General features: G+C 41.5%; 1 protein-coding gene across 4 annotated transcripts in view; it reads right to left on the minus strand.

The window, feature by feature from the left end:
- asap2a (ArfGAP with SH3 domain, ankyrin repeat and PH domain 2a) overlaps positions 1 to 17,649 on the minus strand; it is a 61,018-nt gene that overhangs the window by 28,735 nt on the left and 14,634 nt on the right. For 3 of the 4 annotated variants that reach the window (XM_030718586.1, XM_030718585.1, XM_030718584.1), the window contains exons 2-4: positions 14,379 to 14,451; positions 5,758 to 5,903; positions 3,689 to 3,763 (exon numbers count right to left, since the gene is read on the minus strand). In XM_030718586.1, the coding sequence (XP_030574446.1) occupies positions 3,689 to 3,763; positions 5,758 to 5,903; positions 14,379 to 14,451 (294 nt within the window). Of the gene's footprint in view, positions 1 to 3,688; positions 3,764 to 5,757; positions 5,904 to 9,757; positions 9,856 to 14,378; positions 14,452 to 17,649 lie in introns of those variants that run through there. The other variant, XM_030718588.1, reaches the window with a different exon arrangement.

Below are 17,649 nucleotides of genomic sequence, written 5' to 3' on the forward strand. Positions count from 1 at the left end.
AGCAGTGACAGGTTGCTAGGTGGTAGTCCTCTAATCACAGAGCCATTAGCTGCTGCCTCTTGCAGGGCGAGTCCCTCGCACTCACCGCTGAAGACAGCGCTGGCAGAATATTAACAAGGTCTGAGTGAACACCGGTCATCAGAAAGCCATTAGGTCATGAAGTAAATCAAATGTAAAGAATGGTGACTACTGTAGCTGCCACACTGACGCATTAAATATGGAGAATTTTAAGATACCAAATTACACTTTTTATCTGCACTGAATGACAACAGGGGAGTACATTTCAGGGTGAACTCACACATGCTTTTCATTTGTGGAGAACTTATTGTTAGTTGCCCTTGTTTTGGGTATACATTTTTGAGAAATTATCTGATCAAGAGATGCACGTTACTTTCAAATGCCAAGTAAAGAGTTCCAAAGTGGGAATGTTGCTTTAATTAATTTCTCTTCATAAGCTCCTTTGATCCTTTAAATACGTTACTTTTTTTATGACAATCATACCAGCCCAATAATATATTATACTTCACTCCTTCCTCTCCCTGGAGTCTAAACAGCCTGTCATGCATGTCTGGACTTCTTCCTGCTTCCCCCTCTCCTAACGGGTACTTCCCCTGGTAGTGGTGGAACAGAATAATGACAGGCAACGGGGGAGAGATGAGGGAAAGCCTCTGAGGTGTGAAGGTGAGCAACAAGTGTGATGGAGCTGGAGCGAAGAACCAAGAGGAAAAACTAACCCATTACTATGTTTCTCTGTGACTCTTTCCCTGCTTTCGTAGAAGCTTAACGTTTAGGTTTAGTGAGTTTATATAAGTGTGTGTAAATGTGAGTGTGTCCTGAGGTATAAAATAACCAGCAGCTCATTATTCCTGTGCCACAGGGGTAATGGGAATCATCTGAGGGCTAATGAGCAATAAGTGGGTAAGCATTACAGATAGACTGGTTGTCAGAGTTTGTTTTTTTTTTTGGGGGGGGGGGGGGATGATAGCAGCAGAATTAAAACAGAGACGAGAAGACAAAGGAAGGAAATCACAGAACAGAAAGTCAGCGGTGCACTTGAGGAAGGCACAGAAGCACAACAAAAAGGACACAGCAGTTCAGAGGTCGAGACGGCACCAAGTGGCCAGAGGTCATGGGGCACAACTGGCCTCTCCATGGCAACCACCCTCATTAGCGGACTTAACTGCATCATACCTTAGTGGAAACCAAATCTAATCACGTGCCTAGAGAGTGAAAGGTCGCAGAGCACTGTGAACAGTCTGATTGCATTACAGATTGGCAGAGACTGTTGATGAGTGTCTGTCTGGGTTTAGTCTGGTTGGTAGACACATGACTGTCTAGCAGACTGTATTAATATACGAGGCATAGGGCTGTCTATTAAACCTCAATACACTTTTATTGAAGACCAAACTGTGTCTGTAGGACAAAAAACTTGTGGGAATCGAAACAAAAACCAAACAAAAACCAACTACCTTTGTTTAATTACTGCGGCGTGCCTGCTTTTTTGTTTTGTTTTTCACATTTGTTTAAAGAATATGACTTTGCAGAAGAACATATTTATTGTTCTAAAAGGAAAGTGGCAAAAAAATCTACTGACATGGTACCATGTTGGCACTTAGAACTTAGAACTATATGTATGCTACATATGTTAAAATGTTGGTATTTTTTTCCTCATTACTCATCCTAGTCACATCCACCTGAAAGCACTGCAAAACAAATCAAAAGGGCCAAAAATGGTTTTGCTTCTCCAAACTAAACAAGAAAAAATTGTGATAGAATGACCTAGCCAAGCAAATGGAGATTCAAGATGGCAAAATCATCCATGAGACCCCGATAATCCTTTATGTTCCCTGCAAACATATGCAGAGTAAATGCAGGCCTCTAGTAACACATTCTCATACATTAATACATTTAAATGGGACACATACACATGTGTCTGTAAGCCTTTAAAAGAGCGTTAAAAAAAGTGAACATATCAATGTTGGCAGATGCCCTCTGCTTTGATGCAACATTTCCTGCTGCAGAAATGTACACATTCTGATGTTTACATGTTAAAAAAAATAATGTTAATAATTAATTCATCCATCCCCACTTTTTTGGGGCTGGGTTGAAAGGGCAGCAGCCTAACAGAGAAACCCAGACCTCCCTCTTCCCAGCTTATCCGGGGGAACACTGAGGCATTCCCAGACCAGCCAATAGATCTAATCTCTCCAGCCTGTCCTGGGTCTGCCCTGGGACCTCCTCTCGGTAGGACATGCCCAGAACACCTCACCCAGGAGGCACCCAGGGTAATTAATGTTAATAATAATAATTAATGTTAATAATTCAGTATCCATCCCAAAAAGTGCTGCTGTTTTGGACACTAGAAAACCATTTTCTCTCTCTCCACTTCAGCTCACCATCTCGGTAACTCTTTGCTCTTCGCCGTGTGTGTGTGTGTGTGTGTGTGTGTGTGTGTGTGTGTGTGTGTGTGTGTGTGTGTGTGTGTGTGTGTGTGGTCAGACTTTGGCTCCTCGTTAAGCTGACGTCAGCATCTTCACTGCTGCTGTTGTGTTATCAGACCTTTTGCTGAAAAACTGGGGCCTACACATGCATTCTCCCAAATACATTTCTATTACAGGTCTAGTTTATTTTCTATTTTAAACGAAGCATTGAAGCAAAAAAAAATTTGCTTGGAATTATTCTAGTTACTCGATGAATCACTGCAGCCCTAGAAATTAGCTAACGCTCCTCTCCTTTGAAACCAAATATCTTCTGATTGGCTTCTCCTTGCAAACAGAGTATGAACAGGATGCACGTAAGACAGCTGTGCTCACAACCAGAGCTACTACGTTCCTGAGAGGACCTTATTAAGGATATTTGCTCTCACTGATGTTAAATGAAGTCGAGAGCAGGAAAAAGCTGTCTGAAACCAAGCCTGAGCATTTAGCTCATACGGATTATTTGCACACATGCCTCACCTCATGGTGAGGCCATTTTTAATATGAGCATCCACCACTGCAACAGTGAATAAGGACATATAACCCTTTAAATAATCAGAGTCTCTGCTAAGACGCCATCCTAATAGTTTTGCATAACTAAACACAAGCATTATCATCATAAGCATCATTCAGTCAGAGGCAAACGCTCTTGATTTTTATTCTGCAACTCTGCAGCAGACAGGTAGATTTCAGCAACTGTTTCATCCACCACCTCTCTCGTTCCAGCTCCACTTTTACTTTTTTGGGAGCAGGTATGTGGTCTGAGATCAAAGCAGCATGTTATTAACATTGATAGCTAGACTGCAGCACATGCAGGAGGGTAATAATTGTCCAAAAGCTTCAAACCACTTTGGACAAGCAGCGAGGTCTCTCTGCACTTCTAGTGAGGCGTTTTTACTCTTACATCTGGTTTCTTAGAAGGATTAAACAACCGCAAGACGGGTATGTTAATCGGTTGACATTTACATTGAAATTTGTCTTTAGGATTAACCAGCAAAAACTACCCTTAGGGTCAATACACCGTCGTGTATATTTTTTCCTCATTCCTTAACAGAGTAAGAGGTACTTCAGGGCATCATCCAAGAACAAGGGTTGATTATTAATTTTAATGACTTGCCAGTTTTCTTTTCTTTGTTTGATTTGAAGTTTCCTCCTGTATAAAACATAGGGTACGTAGAGTAACACAAGAACTTGCTGGTTAGTTGCCTTACCCCTTTGACACCCTTCAGGTCTCCTTTCAGCAGGCTGTCCAGAGGAAAGGTGATGATGTTGTTCATGTTTTGGAACTGGAGGAAGGTGAAGAAAGACACAAATAAGAGTTGAAAGGTTACATCAGAGGATTTAAAGCTGCAGGAGACTGAAAGTCAGGGGCGTCAACTGCAACTGAGATGTAATCCTTTCAGCAATGTCCTGTGTGCTGTGTCCTTGCAGTGGACATAAAGCGAATTCAGTCACTGGAAACAGCTTTTGAGTGTTAGTGTCAGACAGCCAGAGAGGAACACAAGCCTAGCAACTGTGTCAGTCTGCTGCAAGACTCAATGAGTGACTGGACTCTTTGAAAGTGGACAACACTAAAAATGAATAAATGGAAACATCTACTGTCACAGTATGTATTCACAACTGGGCGTGTTTTACAATGAAAGCCTTGTTGGAAATCAGTTTATAATAAGCTAAGAAAGCTGGATCAGGTAATTATTTTTTAAATAATTCTCCACCTTGAAACTCTGTGGTACAGTGGGGGAAATAATTATTTGATCGCCTGCTGAATTTGTAAGTTTGCTCACTTCTAAAGAAATGAACAGTCTCTAATTTCTGAGTCTCTAATTCATTTTAATGGAGAGAGACAGAATATCAACCAGAAATCCAGAAAAAACACATTTCATAAAAGTTATAAATTGACTGTCATGACATTGAGAGAAATAAATATTTGATCCCCAAGCAAAACATGACTTAGCATTGGTGGAGAAACCCTTGTTGGCAAGCAAAGCGGCAAGATGTTTCTTATAGTTGGTCACCAGGCTTGCACACATCTCAGGAGGATTTTGGCCCACTCCAATTTATAGAAACTTTCTAAATCCTTTAGGTTTCTTGGCTGCTCCTTGGCAACTCAAAGATTCAACTCCCTCCACAGATTTTCTGTAGGACTGAAGTCTGGAGACTGGCTAGGCCTCTCCATGACCTCAATGTGCTTCTTCTTTAGCCACTCCTTTGCTGCCTTGGCGGTATATTCTGGGTCATTGTCATGCTGGAAGACCCATCCATGACTCATCTTCAGTGATGAGTCAACAGATGGCCCACGTACCCAATGGTACGATTTGAGATCAGGAGTATCTGTAACTGATTGCTTGTTTGATTGATTGTAATCTGTGTGCCTCGTGGGCACAGAGTCAATCTGTGGGAGCCAGAATTCTGGCTGTTGTAGGGGATCAAATACATATTTCACACAATGACAAGCAAATCAATTTATAACTTTTATGTAATGTGTTTTTCTGGATTTTTGGTTGATATTCTGTCTCCATTAAAATGAAACTACCATAAAAATAAAATACTTCATTTCTTTGTAAGTGAGCAATCTTACAAAATCAGCAGGGGATCAAATAATTATTTCCTCCACTGTATAGTTATTTTTGTAGTGAGGTAATTACATGCAGCTAAGTCTCTTAGATCTAAAAGTTCCATTTTCATTTATTAATCAAATTTCAAACTTGTTAAAGAGACACAAATTCTGCCTTTAACTCCCCTGTTCCCAAGCTGCTATAAAAGGTCAGCCTCTGCCTGTAATGCTCCGCATGCAATCTAGGAAGCCAGGGCTTTCTTAAGCTTTTAGAGATTACATCTTCACATCCAGGTCAGGCAGAAGCTCGTATTTCTTTAATATAAGATGTTGCAATAACACCAATACAAAATCTAAAGCTCCCGTTCTCAGTGTGAGTTGTTACAGTGTCCAAGGGGAGCGACAGACCTCACAAGATGGAGTCAAATTTTTTAATAAAGCTTTGGCTTCCATACAAGACCTGGGCTTAACAGATCAGGCTGAATTAGATCCAGCAGATATTTGGTGTTGCACTGGCTCTCTGGCTGTCTTGATGGAAAAACTAGAGCTACGTCCTCAGGGCTTTAAGTTCCAGCTAGACTTGGTATGTGCTCAGTGTGTGTTAGAGAACACACACAGTGACTCAGGGGGATAGGCACAATTAAGGACAGCATGAAAATCTTTCTTTCTCCCACAGGATTTTACCCATCCAACCCACGCATACACACGCGCACAGTGTAAACTCACAAGGTTTTTGAAGAGTGCCGTGAGCTCCTTGGTGAAGACTGAGAACTTGAGAAAGGCTGAGCCCAGATCAGGATCGTCTCTGTACACACAGTTTTCTCCAAACTTCTCCAGGGCCTGAGTGTACTGCTCCTCATTTTCTACGTGGGCTGGAAAACACACACACACACACACACAAAACAGACTGGCTTTAACAGGCACTGAGAATATCTATGATCCTTATAAGTTAAAAATCAATCAATAAGCATTAATAATGCATGGTGATAGTCTTTCAGTGTAAAACAATCCATTATCCTTCCATTACATGGTTTCCCTCACATGTCATTAGGGAAGGTGGTCAGCGAGGGCGGACCAAAACAATAATTTACCCCAGGTCACGATGTTCACACAAACCACCAAATTCTGAAGGTTAATCCTACATATTGATAACAGGTATCAGTCAAGTTATAATTGTAGTAGTTTATGAAAAAATACGAGATATAAAAAAATCTGGGACTGCCTATAAAGAATTACAGAGCCCGACCAATATCGGAATTTTAACACCGATACAGATAGTTTGATAAACCCGATATTCCGATATATTGGACGATATTTGGTTTTCTTTCAGACACATGAAGCATAAACAGATTTCCTAACATTTTTTATCCATAGCTATTTATTTATTCATTTACACTCTGCATGGCTCTGTTCAGATCAGCTGGTTGTTGAGTTTGTGGTGCTCCAAGCACGTGTTGCCAACAGATAAGTTGCAAAGTGCCTTCTAGCGCAACATCAACACTCATAAGATGGTTGAAGAATGTTTCTCCTGTCTCTTCTTTATTTTATTTTATTTTATTTTAATTTATTTATCATTATAAATGCAGATACCAACAGAGGGCTAATATCGGCCCATAGTTTCGGTTTGATAATAAATCAGCCAGACTTGCAATGGCTATGCTATAGCTATGAGTGCACCTGCAAAATCTCCCTGGGAATATAAATATTTCATAGCTGATACAAATCTAAAAGATGATACAAATTAATTAGTAGTTAGTCAGGCTACTAAGGCGCAAGCAGGCCACCGGGAAGGACTCTGGCACTTCTGTGGCAGATCATTGTGTCAAGCTTCTCATCCAGTTGCCAATCTAGTCACTAGAGGACACAAACACACGCATACAAAAAAAAAAAATGCCTCCTCTATCCAATGCTGCTTGCTGCCCCAGAATCTGAGAGTGTGTCTAAAATCGGTTTAATGTACCACAAGGTCAGGCCTAGGTGACTCCACTTAATACACTTCACGCCACACTAGGCTGCTGATAACAACTAATGCCACTGGGACAGCGGCGGAGCGAGGGATGGAGTGCCAGGGGACTGTTGCTATGACAACAACTTGCAGAGAAACGCAACAGAGATGGAAAGGAGGGGTGGCAGTGATGGAAGGGGTGTAAGCAGGAATGACTGAAAGAAAAAAAAAAAGACTTAAAAGAAAGGAGGGGGGTTTTGGAAATGTGAGGATGAATGCTAAAACACACCTGAAACCACATCATGACTCAGCTTTTAAGAGGTAAATCACACACACACACACAAAGACAGACAAAAGAACAACCACACAGATGTTCCAGGTATATAGATAAGCTCACGCTTTGGCCGCTGACATATCCATCAGGTTATTAAAAGGGAAGAGCTGAAATTCTGAGTCACTACCTGCAGGCATGCTCACGAGACAAATCTAATTTAAGCCACAAAATATCACCTGATGCAATAAGAGAGGTCGATGATAAGGAGGCTGCTGTGAGACTCACAAGGGAAGCGGCAAAATGAGAAGGTTGGGGAGCATGGTGTGATGGTGTGATGGTGTGATGAGATTTTTTTTTTTTTTTTTTTTTGTGGCAACTGCAGAAATAAAAAATAATCTTAAAAATGCCAGATCTCACATTTTGATAAAGTGCTCAATTCTTCAATATTAAGATACTGAAGAATTAAATTATAGTTTTGTTTTTTTAAAGAGCTAGCCCCTTTGTACATTAACAAAAACAAAACAAAAAGACCTGCTGTGAGACGTGCCAGACGAAGATGTAATAAACTTCAATCACTGTCATGTGTCAGAAACCAACCACTGCACGAACACCCACCACCACCACCACCACCAGCTCCAGCTGTTTAGCTCAGCCAGGCTTCGAGCCAACAGGGCGGTGGCCTGTTGTTGTGTTTGAAGTGGCACATGAGAGCCCCGGGCTCGCCTATTCAAAGCTGACAAATAGCACAAACCCCTCCAGGGCTGCTTAGTGATTACATGTGTATTTGTTGCAACATGACCTAAACACAACGCGCACGCAGCCCGTTGTAGAGGGCGTGTGACATGCTGAGCGACGTACGTGGCAGTAAAAAAAAAAAAAAGAAGAAAATGACAGAGGCGACATTTTTCTGTAGTTTACACTCCAAACATGAGCTGCTAATTCCATGTTTACCTGTAGATACTGAGTAAACAAATAAATAAATAAATAAATCACACTGGTGTTCATGGCCTCTCAAAGAAATGCAACCACAGGAAATGGGGTATTGTGCTTTTATATGATTAGAGCTGAAAAGATTAATTGATTTTGGCATTACATAAGCTGATTTTTCCTTGAATTGTTGCAGCTCTAAAAGATGCCAACTCTGGCTCTGAGGAGAGGGGATGGTGGTCTTAATTAGTAGTTTACAGGGGTGCTACACTGCTTACTTGCCTGTTACATCCCATATATTTAAATGGAATGTAACAGGTAAAGAGTCGCAGTCGGGAGCTTCATATAAAAGGATTTAGTCACCAAGGAGTTCTCTTGGGAGGCAAACGTCTCTGAGGAGAGTAGCTCACAATATAATAAAGTAGAAAAAATATTAAAAGAACTGCAATTAGTGAAGGACTGTTGGACCTAATGCAAGATTTTATTAAGGCTGTTGTACAGGTATGCAAGCTGTTTTAATTAAACCCTTACCTTTCAAAAAAAAAAAGGTACCTCAATGAGGGCCCCCATGCTCATTTTCAGATGCATATTTTTAGTCTTGGTCTATACTACAGTAGCTCTGCGTGACTCACAATAATCCTTATTTACCTTATCCGGGTATTTCTGAAACAAGCTCCTCTCCTCTTCTGATTGCTGCCCCTCATACAAAGAAAGATTTAACTACTGCAACAGCAGAAAAAAACTGCCTGACTCTCTCGCAGTCTGAAGTCTGAACTTGCTTTGGTCATTTTTTTATTATGTGCATCCATCATTGTAATAGTGGCACTATAGTCACTGTGCACTTTATTAGGTGCTAGTAATAGGTCGGACCCACTTTTGCCTTCATAACTCCCTTGAGTCTTCACGGTATAGATTCAAGATGGCTGTGTGGGGAAATTCCCAGTAGATCAGCAGTTTCTGAAATACTCATCTGGCACCATCCACCATTAAAAGTCACTTAAATCACCTTTCTTCTCCATTCTGATACTGAATATGAACTTCCTCGGGTTGTCTTGACCATGTCTTCATCCCTAAACACACTGAGTTGCTGCCATGGGTTTGGCTGATTAGATAACTGTGTTAATGAGCAGTTAAACCTGATAATTTGACAGGAAAAAAAAGGGATAAATGGCCCACTTTAAATGTATTATATAGTAATTTTTGACTTTAGATATTCCCCAGGCCAAGTCTTTGTATCTAATATTTTGCCTTTCCTCTGCATAACTGAATGCTTTTGTCTTTTTTTTTGAAGAAAACCTTGAGTGGATTTTACTGTCTATTAAAAATCATCATGAGAAACAAAAAACAGTTTTAAATTCAGAAAAAACCTTAAAGTCAGCTTGAAATTAAATGTCAGCATATTGTGTGTCAGAGGGAGAGAAAAGGATTCCTGTTGCTCAACTTCAGGAAATGATAACGTTGCATTTACTGCAAGACAGAAGCCTGCTCACGCCTGAGGCATTCCTCACTGTATCTTTCCTCTTAAACTTACAAACACACACGTGTACAGCTTTCCAGGCGTCTGCTGAGGATTATCTTACATCCCAAAGGCTTGTTTTGCAGCTTCTTCCATTTCTCTCTCACACACACAGGGTTTAATCACCAGATAGCAGGCTGGTCTCTGCTTCCTCTCTCCGTCGCTCCCACACTCGTTCCGCCACACACAGCTTCGTAAGTCCGGGTCGGCTGACGCTCAACAACACAATGCGCGGGTGACCTCAGATCAATTCCATATCTCTCTGAGGACTTAGTGAAAACAACACCGAGCAAAATGACCAACAGCACGGAGAGAAGGAAGCGTGACTATTAGTCCCAGAAGACAGAGACAAGGAATCGTAGGGCATGAGACAATCAAAGGAGAAAGAGCATTTTTCTTAATGAAAGGGTTTTTCTTTCCAAATGCCTGGAAATCATATAGTAAGTGAGAAGATGATGCAAGAGTAAGAAGCCAATTAGCTTAACACGAAAAGTGGAAACTGGACTTTGACTCAAGTTTAAAAATACATCACCTCCAAACGCTTACGCTTAAGTTAGGGAGCCAACCAAGCAGTGCTTGGTTGGCTCCCTAACACAATCAGCCGGACCCTTTTTTTTCATTACACTTTTTTCCCCCAGCTTCCATTTTAGGTTCTGTTTGGGCCTTTATTCTCAGACATTAATTCAGGGTAATCTTGTAACAAGTTTGTGGAGAGTCTCGTTTTCTTTGTTAGCTGGCAGCCTGGAGAGAAATCCATGTTTGTGGACCCTGTGGACCACCAGAAACATGATTAAATTCAGTGTTTCTCTGTTGCAGCACGATCTGAGTTCTGCATTATATTCAGCAAGTAAATGCCCTGCCCAGCTACAGGTACAACATCCCCCTCCAGTTATTATCTGTTCAGCAGCTCTGACAAGCCTGTCCAAGCAGCTGTGCTCGATCGGCTCCAGCTCCTTCTGAGGTTTGAGATGTTGCTGCTGGTTTATTCATCAAAACCCACAAGCTGACACCTTGACAGGTCTCTGCAGCAACACGAGGTTCTCCTGCTCATTTATAAGCACCCCTTCTTTCTCACTTCTTTCACGCTCAAGCCCATCTTTTTATTTATCCCTATTACAAACTCACCTTGCATACTCAGCCTCTCGGGTTTTCCCTGAGATGGTAATTCCTGAAAATTGTTGATTTTACTTCATTACTGTCACCAAGCTTTCAAAATTCCCTCTGCCTCGCCATCTCTTCCTCCTCATTGTTAAAAAACTTCATGTCTTAGCCTAAAATATCTTTGCAGAGCTTTGGAACAGACAGTCAGCCATAGCAGGTGTATACTTTTAAGTGCTGAGGCATATGTCTCATTACTCTCACTTTTTCCAGAACACCCTCTCTGGAGAACATTAAAAAAAAAACTCATCAACGTCATGGTAGCGATTGACTTTAGATACTAGCTGCATGTTGTCATTAACCATCTGGAATCTAATTTATCTCACCTGTATGGTTTTACAGAGCCTGTAAGATGCTTTTTTGAGTGTATATAGCTTATTTGTGCAGGGAAAAGTTTTGCAAACACTAGAAAGCCTAAAGTTGACACTAAAAGAAATGATTCTCACCCACATAAACACTGCTCCTAAACTACCGTCTCGGGATTGTTTCTTTATTTATGATGCCATGTAATGCATTTGCGTTATGCTGGTCTAGGGGTTAGTTTGGTACACTGTCAAACAAACAAGGAGCTGCTGCTTTGCAGTCACTCGAGCCATTTGTTTGACTCTAAAATATGCAGCCGCTAGAAAACATGCCAAGCGTTCTGTTGTGGGGTGCGAGAGCTAAGGGAGCAGATTACTTCTATACTGTAATGACAGAAGTATTTGCTCGTCTGCCTTCACGCGCATGTGAACTTGAATGACATCCCATTCTTAATCCATAGGGTTTAATATGATGTTGGCCCACCCTTTGCAGCTTTAAACAGCTTCAACTCTCCTGGGAAGGCTTTCCACAAGGTTTAGGAGTGTTTGTGGGAATTTTCGACCATTCTTCCAGAAGAGCATTTGTGAGGTCAGATACTGTTGTTGGATGAGAAGGCCTGGCTCACAGTAAGTCACTATCACTATTCATCCCAAAGGTGTTCTATCAGGTTGAGGTCAGGGCTCTGTGCAGACCAGTCAAAGTCATCCATGTCTTTATGGACTTTGCTTTGTGCACTGGTGTGCAGTCATGTTGGAACAGGAAGAGGCCATCCCCAAACTGTTCCACAAAGTTGGGAGCATGAAATAGTCCAAAATGCCTTGGTATGCTGAAGCATTAATTCCTTTCACTGGAACTAAGGAGCTGAGCCCAACTCCTGAAAAACAACCCCACACCAATAATCCTTCCTCCACCAAACTTTACACTTGGCACAATGCAGTCAGACAAGTACCGTTCTCCTGGTAACTGCCAAACCCAGACTAGTCCATCAGATTGCAGATGGAGAAGCATGATTTGTAACTCTAAAGAACATGTCTCCACTGCTCTAGAGTCCAGTGGCCGCGTGTTTTACATCACTATAACCGACGCTCTGCATTGCATTTGGAGGTGTAAGGCCCGGATGCAGCCGCTCAGCCATGGAAACCCATTCCATAACGCGAGGTTCTTGAGATAATCTGAAGGCCACATGAAGTTTGGAGGTCTGCAGCAAATTACTCTGCAGAAAGTTGTTGAGCTCTGTTTACTAAGTGCTCCAGCATCTGCTGACCCCACTCTGCCATTTGACGTGGCCTACCACTTCGTGGCTGAGTTGCTGTCAATCCCAGTTGCTTCCACTTTGTTATAATACCACTAAGAGTAGACTGTGGAATATTTAGTAAATTTCATGACTGGACTTGTTGCACTGGTGACATCCCATCACGGTAAAATGCTGGAATTCACTGAGCTCCTGAGAGCGACCCATGTTTGTAGAAGCAGTCTGCATGCCTAGGTGCTTGGTTTATACACCTGTGGCCATGGAAGTGATTTGAATACCTGAATTTGATTATTGGGATGAGTGAATACTTTTGGCAATACGGTGTATTTTTCATGGCAATGCATATACAACAGTATGGAATTCCTCAGTGGCAGCATGTGGCAGTGCCGTGATGTGGCTATCGTTACCACCGGCTTTAATCATACTGCAGAATGTCAGAAATATATTCCCCAGTTAGCAGCCAACTGTGTCTGTATACACTTTACTGCTGGGAGCAGCAGAGAGCACACAACAAAACTGGTCTGCAGCTGCCTCACAACAACATGAAGTGTGAGTTCAGAAGATGCAAGCCCAAAAAAAAAAAAAAGAAAAAAAAAAGCTATGGCCACCTGAAGTGAACTGCCAGGTAATAATCTGAACAACCCCGTCACATTTAGCAATCAGCTGATGTACTGTTACTATAAAAACATGCATCAATAACCCTATAAAATTTGGAAAATACACTGTATCATTTTCATTTTTGTGTGTCCATTTATTAAAAGTGTGATGTGCTAGGCACATGATGACACAGGCATGAAACCCAAATCATCTTGGTTGTATTCAAAACACACGGGTGTCTGGGCTGCTTCTCCTTGATAATTGCTGATAACAAAAAGGTGACCTCTATTAATGCAAGCTTCCCTTGAAATAAGTATAAATAAGAGCATTCCCAGATGTATTTCCACAGACAAACCAATGTTTCTACTCTAAACATATTTAAACTGTCAGAAACACATACAGCATCTAAGTAAAACAATTCAAACAAATAATCTCAGCAGTGTGAAAAAAAAATAAATAAAAATTTGCTCGATCGCCTGCATGCAGACACGATGAGGCTGTCAGGTGCTGAATGTATGGACACAAACACGCAGTACGCATATATGTAAACGCATGTTTAACAGTGAAGCGAGAACATGCGCGTCCATGCCTCAGTAGCCACACACACAAACACAGCTTGTGCCCCTCCCCAGCTGTTCCTCTGGGGGTCTGGATCAGACAGCTGTCCCTCTGGCCTGGACAGAGCTCATACTGTTCTGAAAAAGACACGCTCAGCACATTGTTCAGAGGTCTCTCTCCCTCCCTCTCTCTCTCAGCAGGGTTCTGTCACGCAGGCCAAACAAAAGGCACTGAAAACACCCAACACTGGCACAGCCAGCCACAATGAGCATGGTAATGATACACACAGGGCTAAAAAAAAATAACCCTGCCATTACTATCTTTATCTCAAAGACAGAGGAACAGAGGATGCATTTATTTATTTCTTTTAATGAAACAGAAGCTCAAGGGTAATGGATTGTTGATGGGAAAAAAATGCTTGCTTAGTAGTCCAGCAATTAACCAACCCTTAATAGTTACACTCCTTCTTATAAAATAAAGAATTAGAAGCATTCTGTTCAGTGGACTCCAAGAAAGATGAGTATCCTTTAATAGGAGACAGAAAAGGTCAGAAATGAGTATGCACTCTTACTGCAAATTAACTTTTTGCTTTACTGCTGGCATGTTAAAATGATTCACAATGTTTGAGTCATGCAACATTGTTCTTTCATTTATGCAATTTGGCAAATTTGTTTGAGAAAAGGCAGGTGATCTGCTGAGGCGACCCCTAAAGAGACTAACCGAAAGAAGAAGATGGTGATTCAGAGATTAACCACCAACAATTCTAGCTTCTCTCTAAAAATCGGTGATGAAATAAAAATCCTGGTGTTAGACTCACCCAGACCAGACGTGTAAATGGCCTTCACAGACTTCTTCATCTTGTACAGAACGCTGCGATCCACATCCAGAGCCTGGACACACAGACACACACACAGACACACAGAAGAACACATTAAGAAGTCAGCACTCAAGTTAGTGCAGATTTATGACATGAAACGGGTGGTGTATGTTCAGCCTGCATGAGGTTTTTATTCTGTCTGACTTTGATGCCACTGCTCGCAAAGTTAAGCATCTTGCAAACAAAGTGTGATATAATGCAACAGTGTGTAGAGAATACAGACACACCAGCCTATATAGTGCTTTCTGAAGTGTTATTTTCTGGTTAGGTGATTCAATAGGATTTTTAATCCTATTGACTGGTCTAATAGTAGAAACCAAGCAAAAGTAATTGAATGTCTCAATACATTTGTGTGGAGATTTTGAGGATTTTTGAGCAGGCATGCTCTCTGCAGTAACATAACATACTACCTTTGTTAAATGCGTACTCTTAGTGAGTCTCCTAATCTCTCTGGTCATTTTAAGGGAGTGGATTGTGTTTCTGCTCTCAACTGCTCCTTCAGTTTGGTCCACATCCTCAATCCATGCCTGTGTGCGGTGGCTACAGTTTGTGTGTCTCTATCCCGACATCACTGTGGCTCCAAGCAATGCATTTTTCAAGGTAAAGCCAAGAATAGACCTGAGCTTCCTCATTAGCTACTGTGTTTGGTGTGTGTGCGTGTTTATCACTGTAACAGCTTGTAGGGCACGGGTGTAACTGAGGTCCGTTAAATGAAGGGCATCTTCCCCATGATGAATATACACACATTAGCTTATGACTATCCAAAGTCACACACACCTTCCCTCCAACACATTAAGGACAGTTTCACAGTAACCAGAAGAAATGCTCAAAGTCAAGCTGACACAATGCTCCACTGTGCTGGTAATGAGTGAAGGAATCTTTCGGGATGAAAAGAATTTCAGGAAATTAATTTTTAGGGACTTTATTAAGTATGTCTGCTCGACCAGGTCAAAGCCGGCGCCACTTTCCTCTGCCCTGCTCCCCATCTTACTGACACATCAGATCGCCTCGACTCTCTGAAAACAAAAATACACAATGACTCCCATTCAGCGCTCACATATACTGTACACACACACACACACACACACACACACACACACACACACACACACACACACACACACACACACACACAAGTGTGTTTTGCTATCTTTGTGGGGAATTTCCATTGACTTCCATTCATTTCTACAGCCTAAACCTTACCTTTACCCTTTTCCTAACCCTAACCATCACATACCTAACCCTAACCCTAACCTAAACTCAATTCATACCTTAGCCCTAACTCTGACCCCTGACCCAAAAACAGGGTTTCCCCTTGTGGGGACAAGGCTCCAGTCCCCACAAGGAGCAATTGGTCCCCACAACGTAGTTTATGTCAGGAAAATTGTCCCCACAAGGTATTATAAACATACGCGCACACACACACACACACACACACACACACACACACACACACACACACACACACACACACACACACACACACACACTTTCCTCTCTGCTGTGGCACAAGATGTAATGACAAAACTTATTAGATCCATAAATCGGTGCTGCTTTAATATCCAGGCTCTGAGAGGCTGAATAACTGCTCAGCACTTAGTTTTCCCTCAGGGCATAACTCACCCACACAAACACAAAAGGAACAGAGGGAGAGACTTTGAAGGGAAAGTGACAGATAAATTAAGTGTCACTGGTTCGGGGACAGGCAGAATATAACACAGCTGAGAGAAAAGACAAGAACATTGACAATGTCCTCTTTCACGCCTGTCTATATGGGCTCACAGAGGCCACCTATAAAGGGTGAAGAGCGGGGACCCTGTCAGTCTGTTAGGGGATATAGTTACACTGATGGAAGAGGGGAAAAAAATTAATGGGCTGTGGGTGATTTTAAAATGGAAATAATGATTAAAAACTAAGATTACATTATCCATTTATATTTTAACTGCATTTTAATTGGTTGGTTTAATGAGATACAATATTTACAATATTTCTTTTAACGTACCATCCCTGTTACTTCTATAAACTGTATATAAAAAAAGAACATAGACATCATGAAGTCACCAACTGGTTTCTGAAGTTCTATCTTGGAGCCTCCAGGTGACAATTTTGGCTGTTGCCATCTTGGGCCTCAGGCACACCTGTCGCTACGTTAAATCAGTCACAAAGAAGGTGCTGCACCAAAAACCTCCTTGTGGTTGCCTGGAGAGCCCTGCAGATTGTCAACTTGTCTGCAAACACTCCTCAACTACTTGCCAAGCAGGCAGTGCTTATATTTCAAAAGGCGCAACTTTTACTTTCAAAATGCGCGACTAGTGCTTTAGTAAACAGTTTAACAGCACCTATTAGCAACCACTCGCCAACTGGTTGGGGAATAGACCTTTGTATGTAGGAACCGGTGACTCCCACGCCTAGGCCGGACCTAACAAACAAAGAGTGGATTTGACTGAAAAACTGAGGGATATAACCTCCCATTTACAAGGTAGGTCTGTCTTAAAGCAAAACTAGCTATATTCTCCTTTTTTACTTCAATACAGACAACAGGTTACACACACCACATTAAAGTTTATACAACTTCAAAGTAGCAATTGAGAATTTGCAGATGAGCAAATTAGTGATTCATGCCGCAGCCTGTAGATCAGCAGACTGAGGCTGGAGACACAGCGAGAAGTTTATTTCCCACATCCATCATAAAGCAAAAGGAACATTACATCAGCAGGAGAGCTCTTGATCAGCTTCATTCACGTTTTAGCGATGAATGATTTAGCCTTATTAATGGACACAGGTGGGCATTTGCCTGATTCATTACTCTCTTTATTAACATCTTATTAGTTTTTTCAGCCTGTTTTAATATGTGCAAAACTGCTAACAGGAGTGCCAGACTCATAAGATACACAACATACTACTGCCTTTGACAAATATTTAGTCACAAGTAAAAGTCAGCTCATTTTAGCTGAAAAATGCCTTCGGGTCACACTCACCTAGCCCTGAACTGTGAAACAGCAGCACTGTCACATTTCTCCCACACATAGTTTAGGTATTTTTCATGCTGCGAAAACACAGGCATGTGCAAAGTGCTAATAATTCAAATGACTAAATATAACTCCTTTTTTTCTCCCCAGAACATATGTGTTTATACAACTAAGCTTCCAGACAGAAAGGTCTGGTAACAGTAACATGTGCTAAAAATAAAATGTGATGTCTTTAACCAGAG

This window comes from Archocentrus centrarchus, chromosome 22 (assembly GCF_007364275.1).
Source record: "Archocentrus centrarchus isolate MPI-CPG fArcCen1 chromosome 22, fArcCen1, whole genome shotgun sequence".
Classification (NCBI taxonomy): domain Eukaryota; kingdom Metazoa; phylum Chordata; class Actinopteri; order Cichliformes; family Cichlidae; genus Archocentrus; species Archocentrus centrarchus.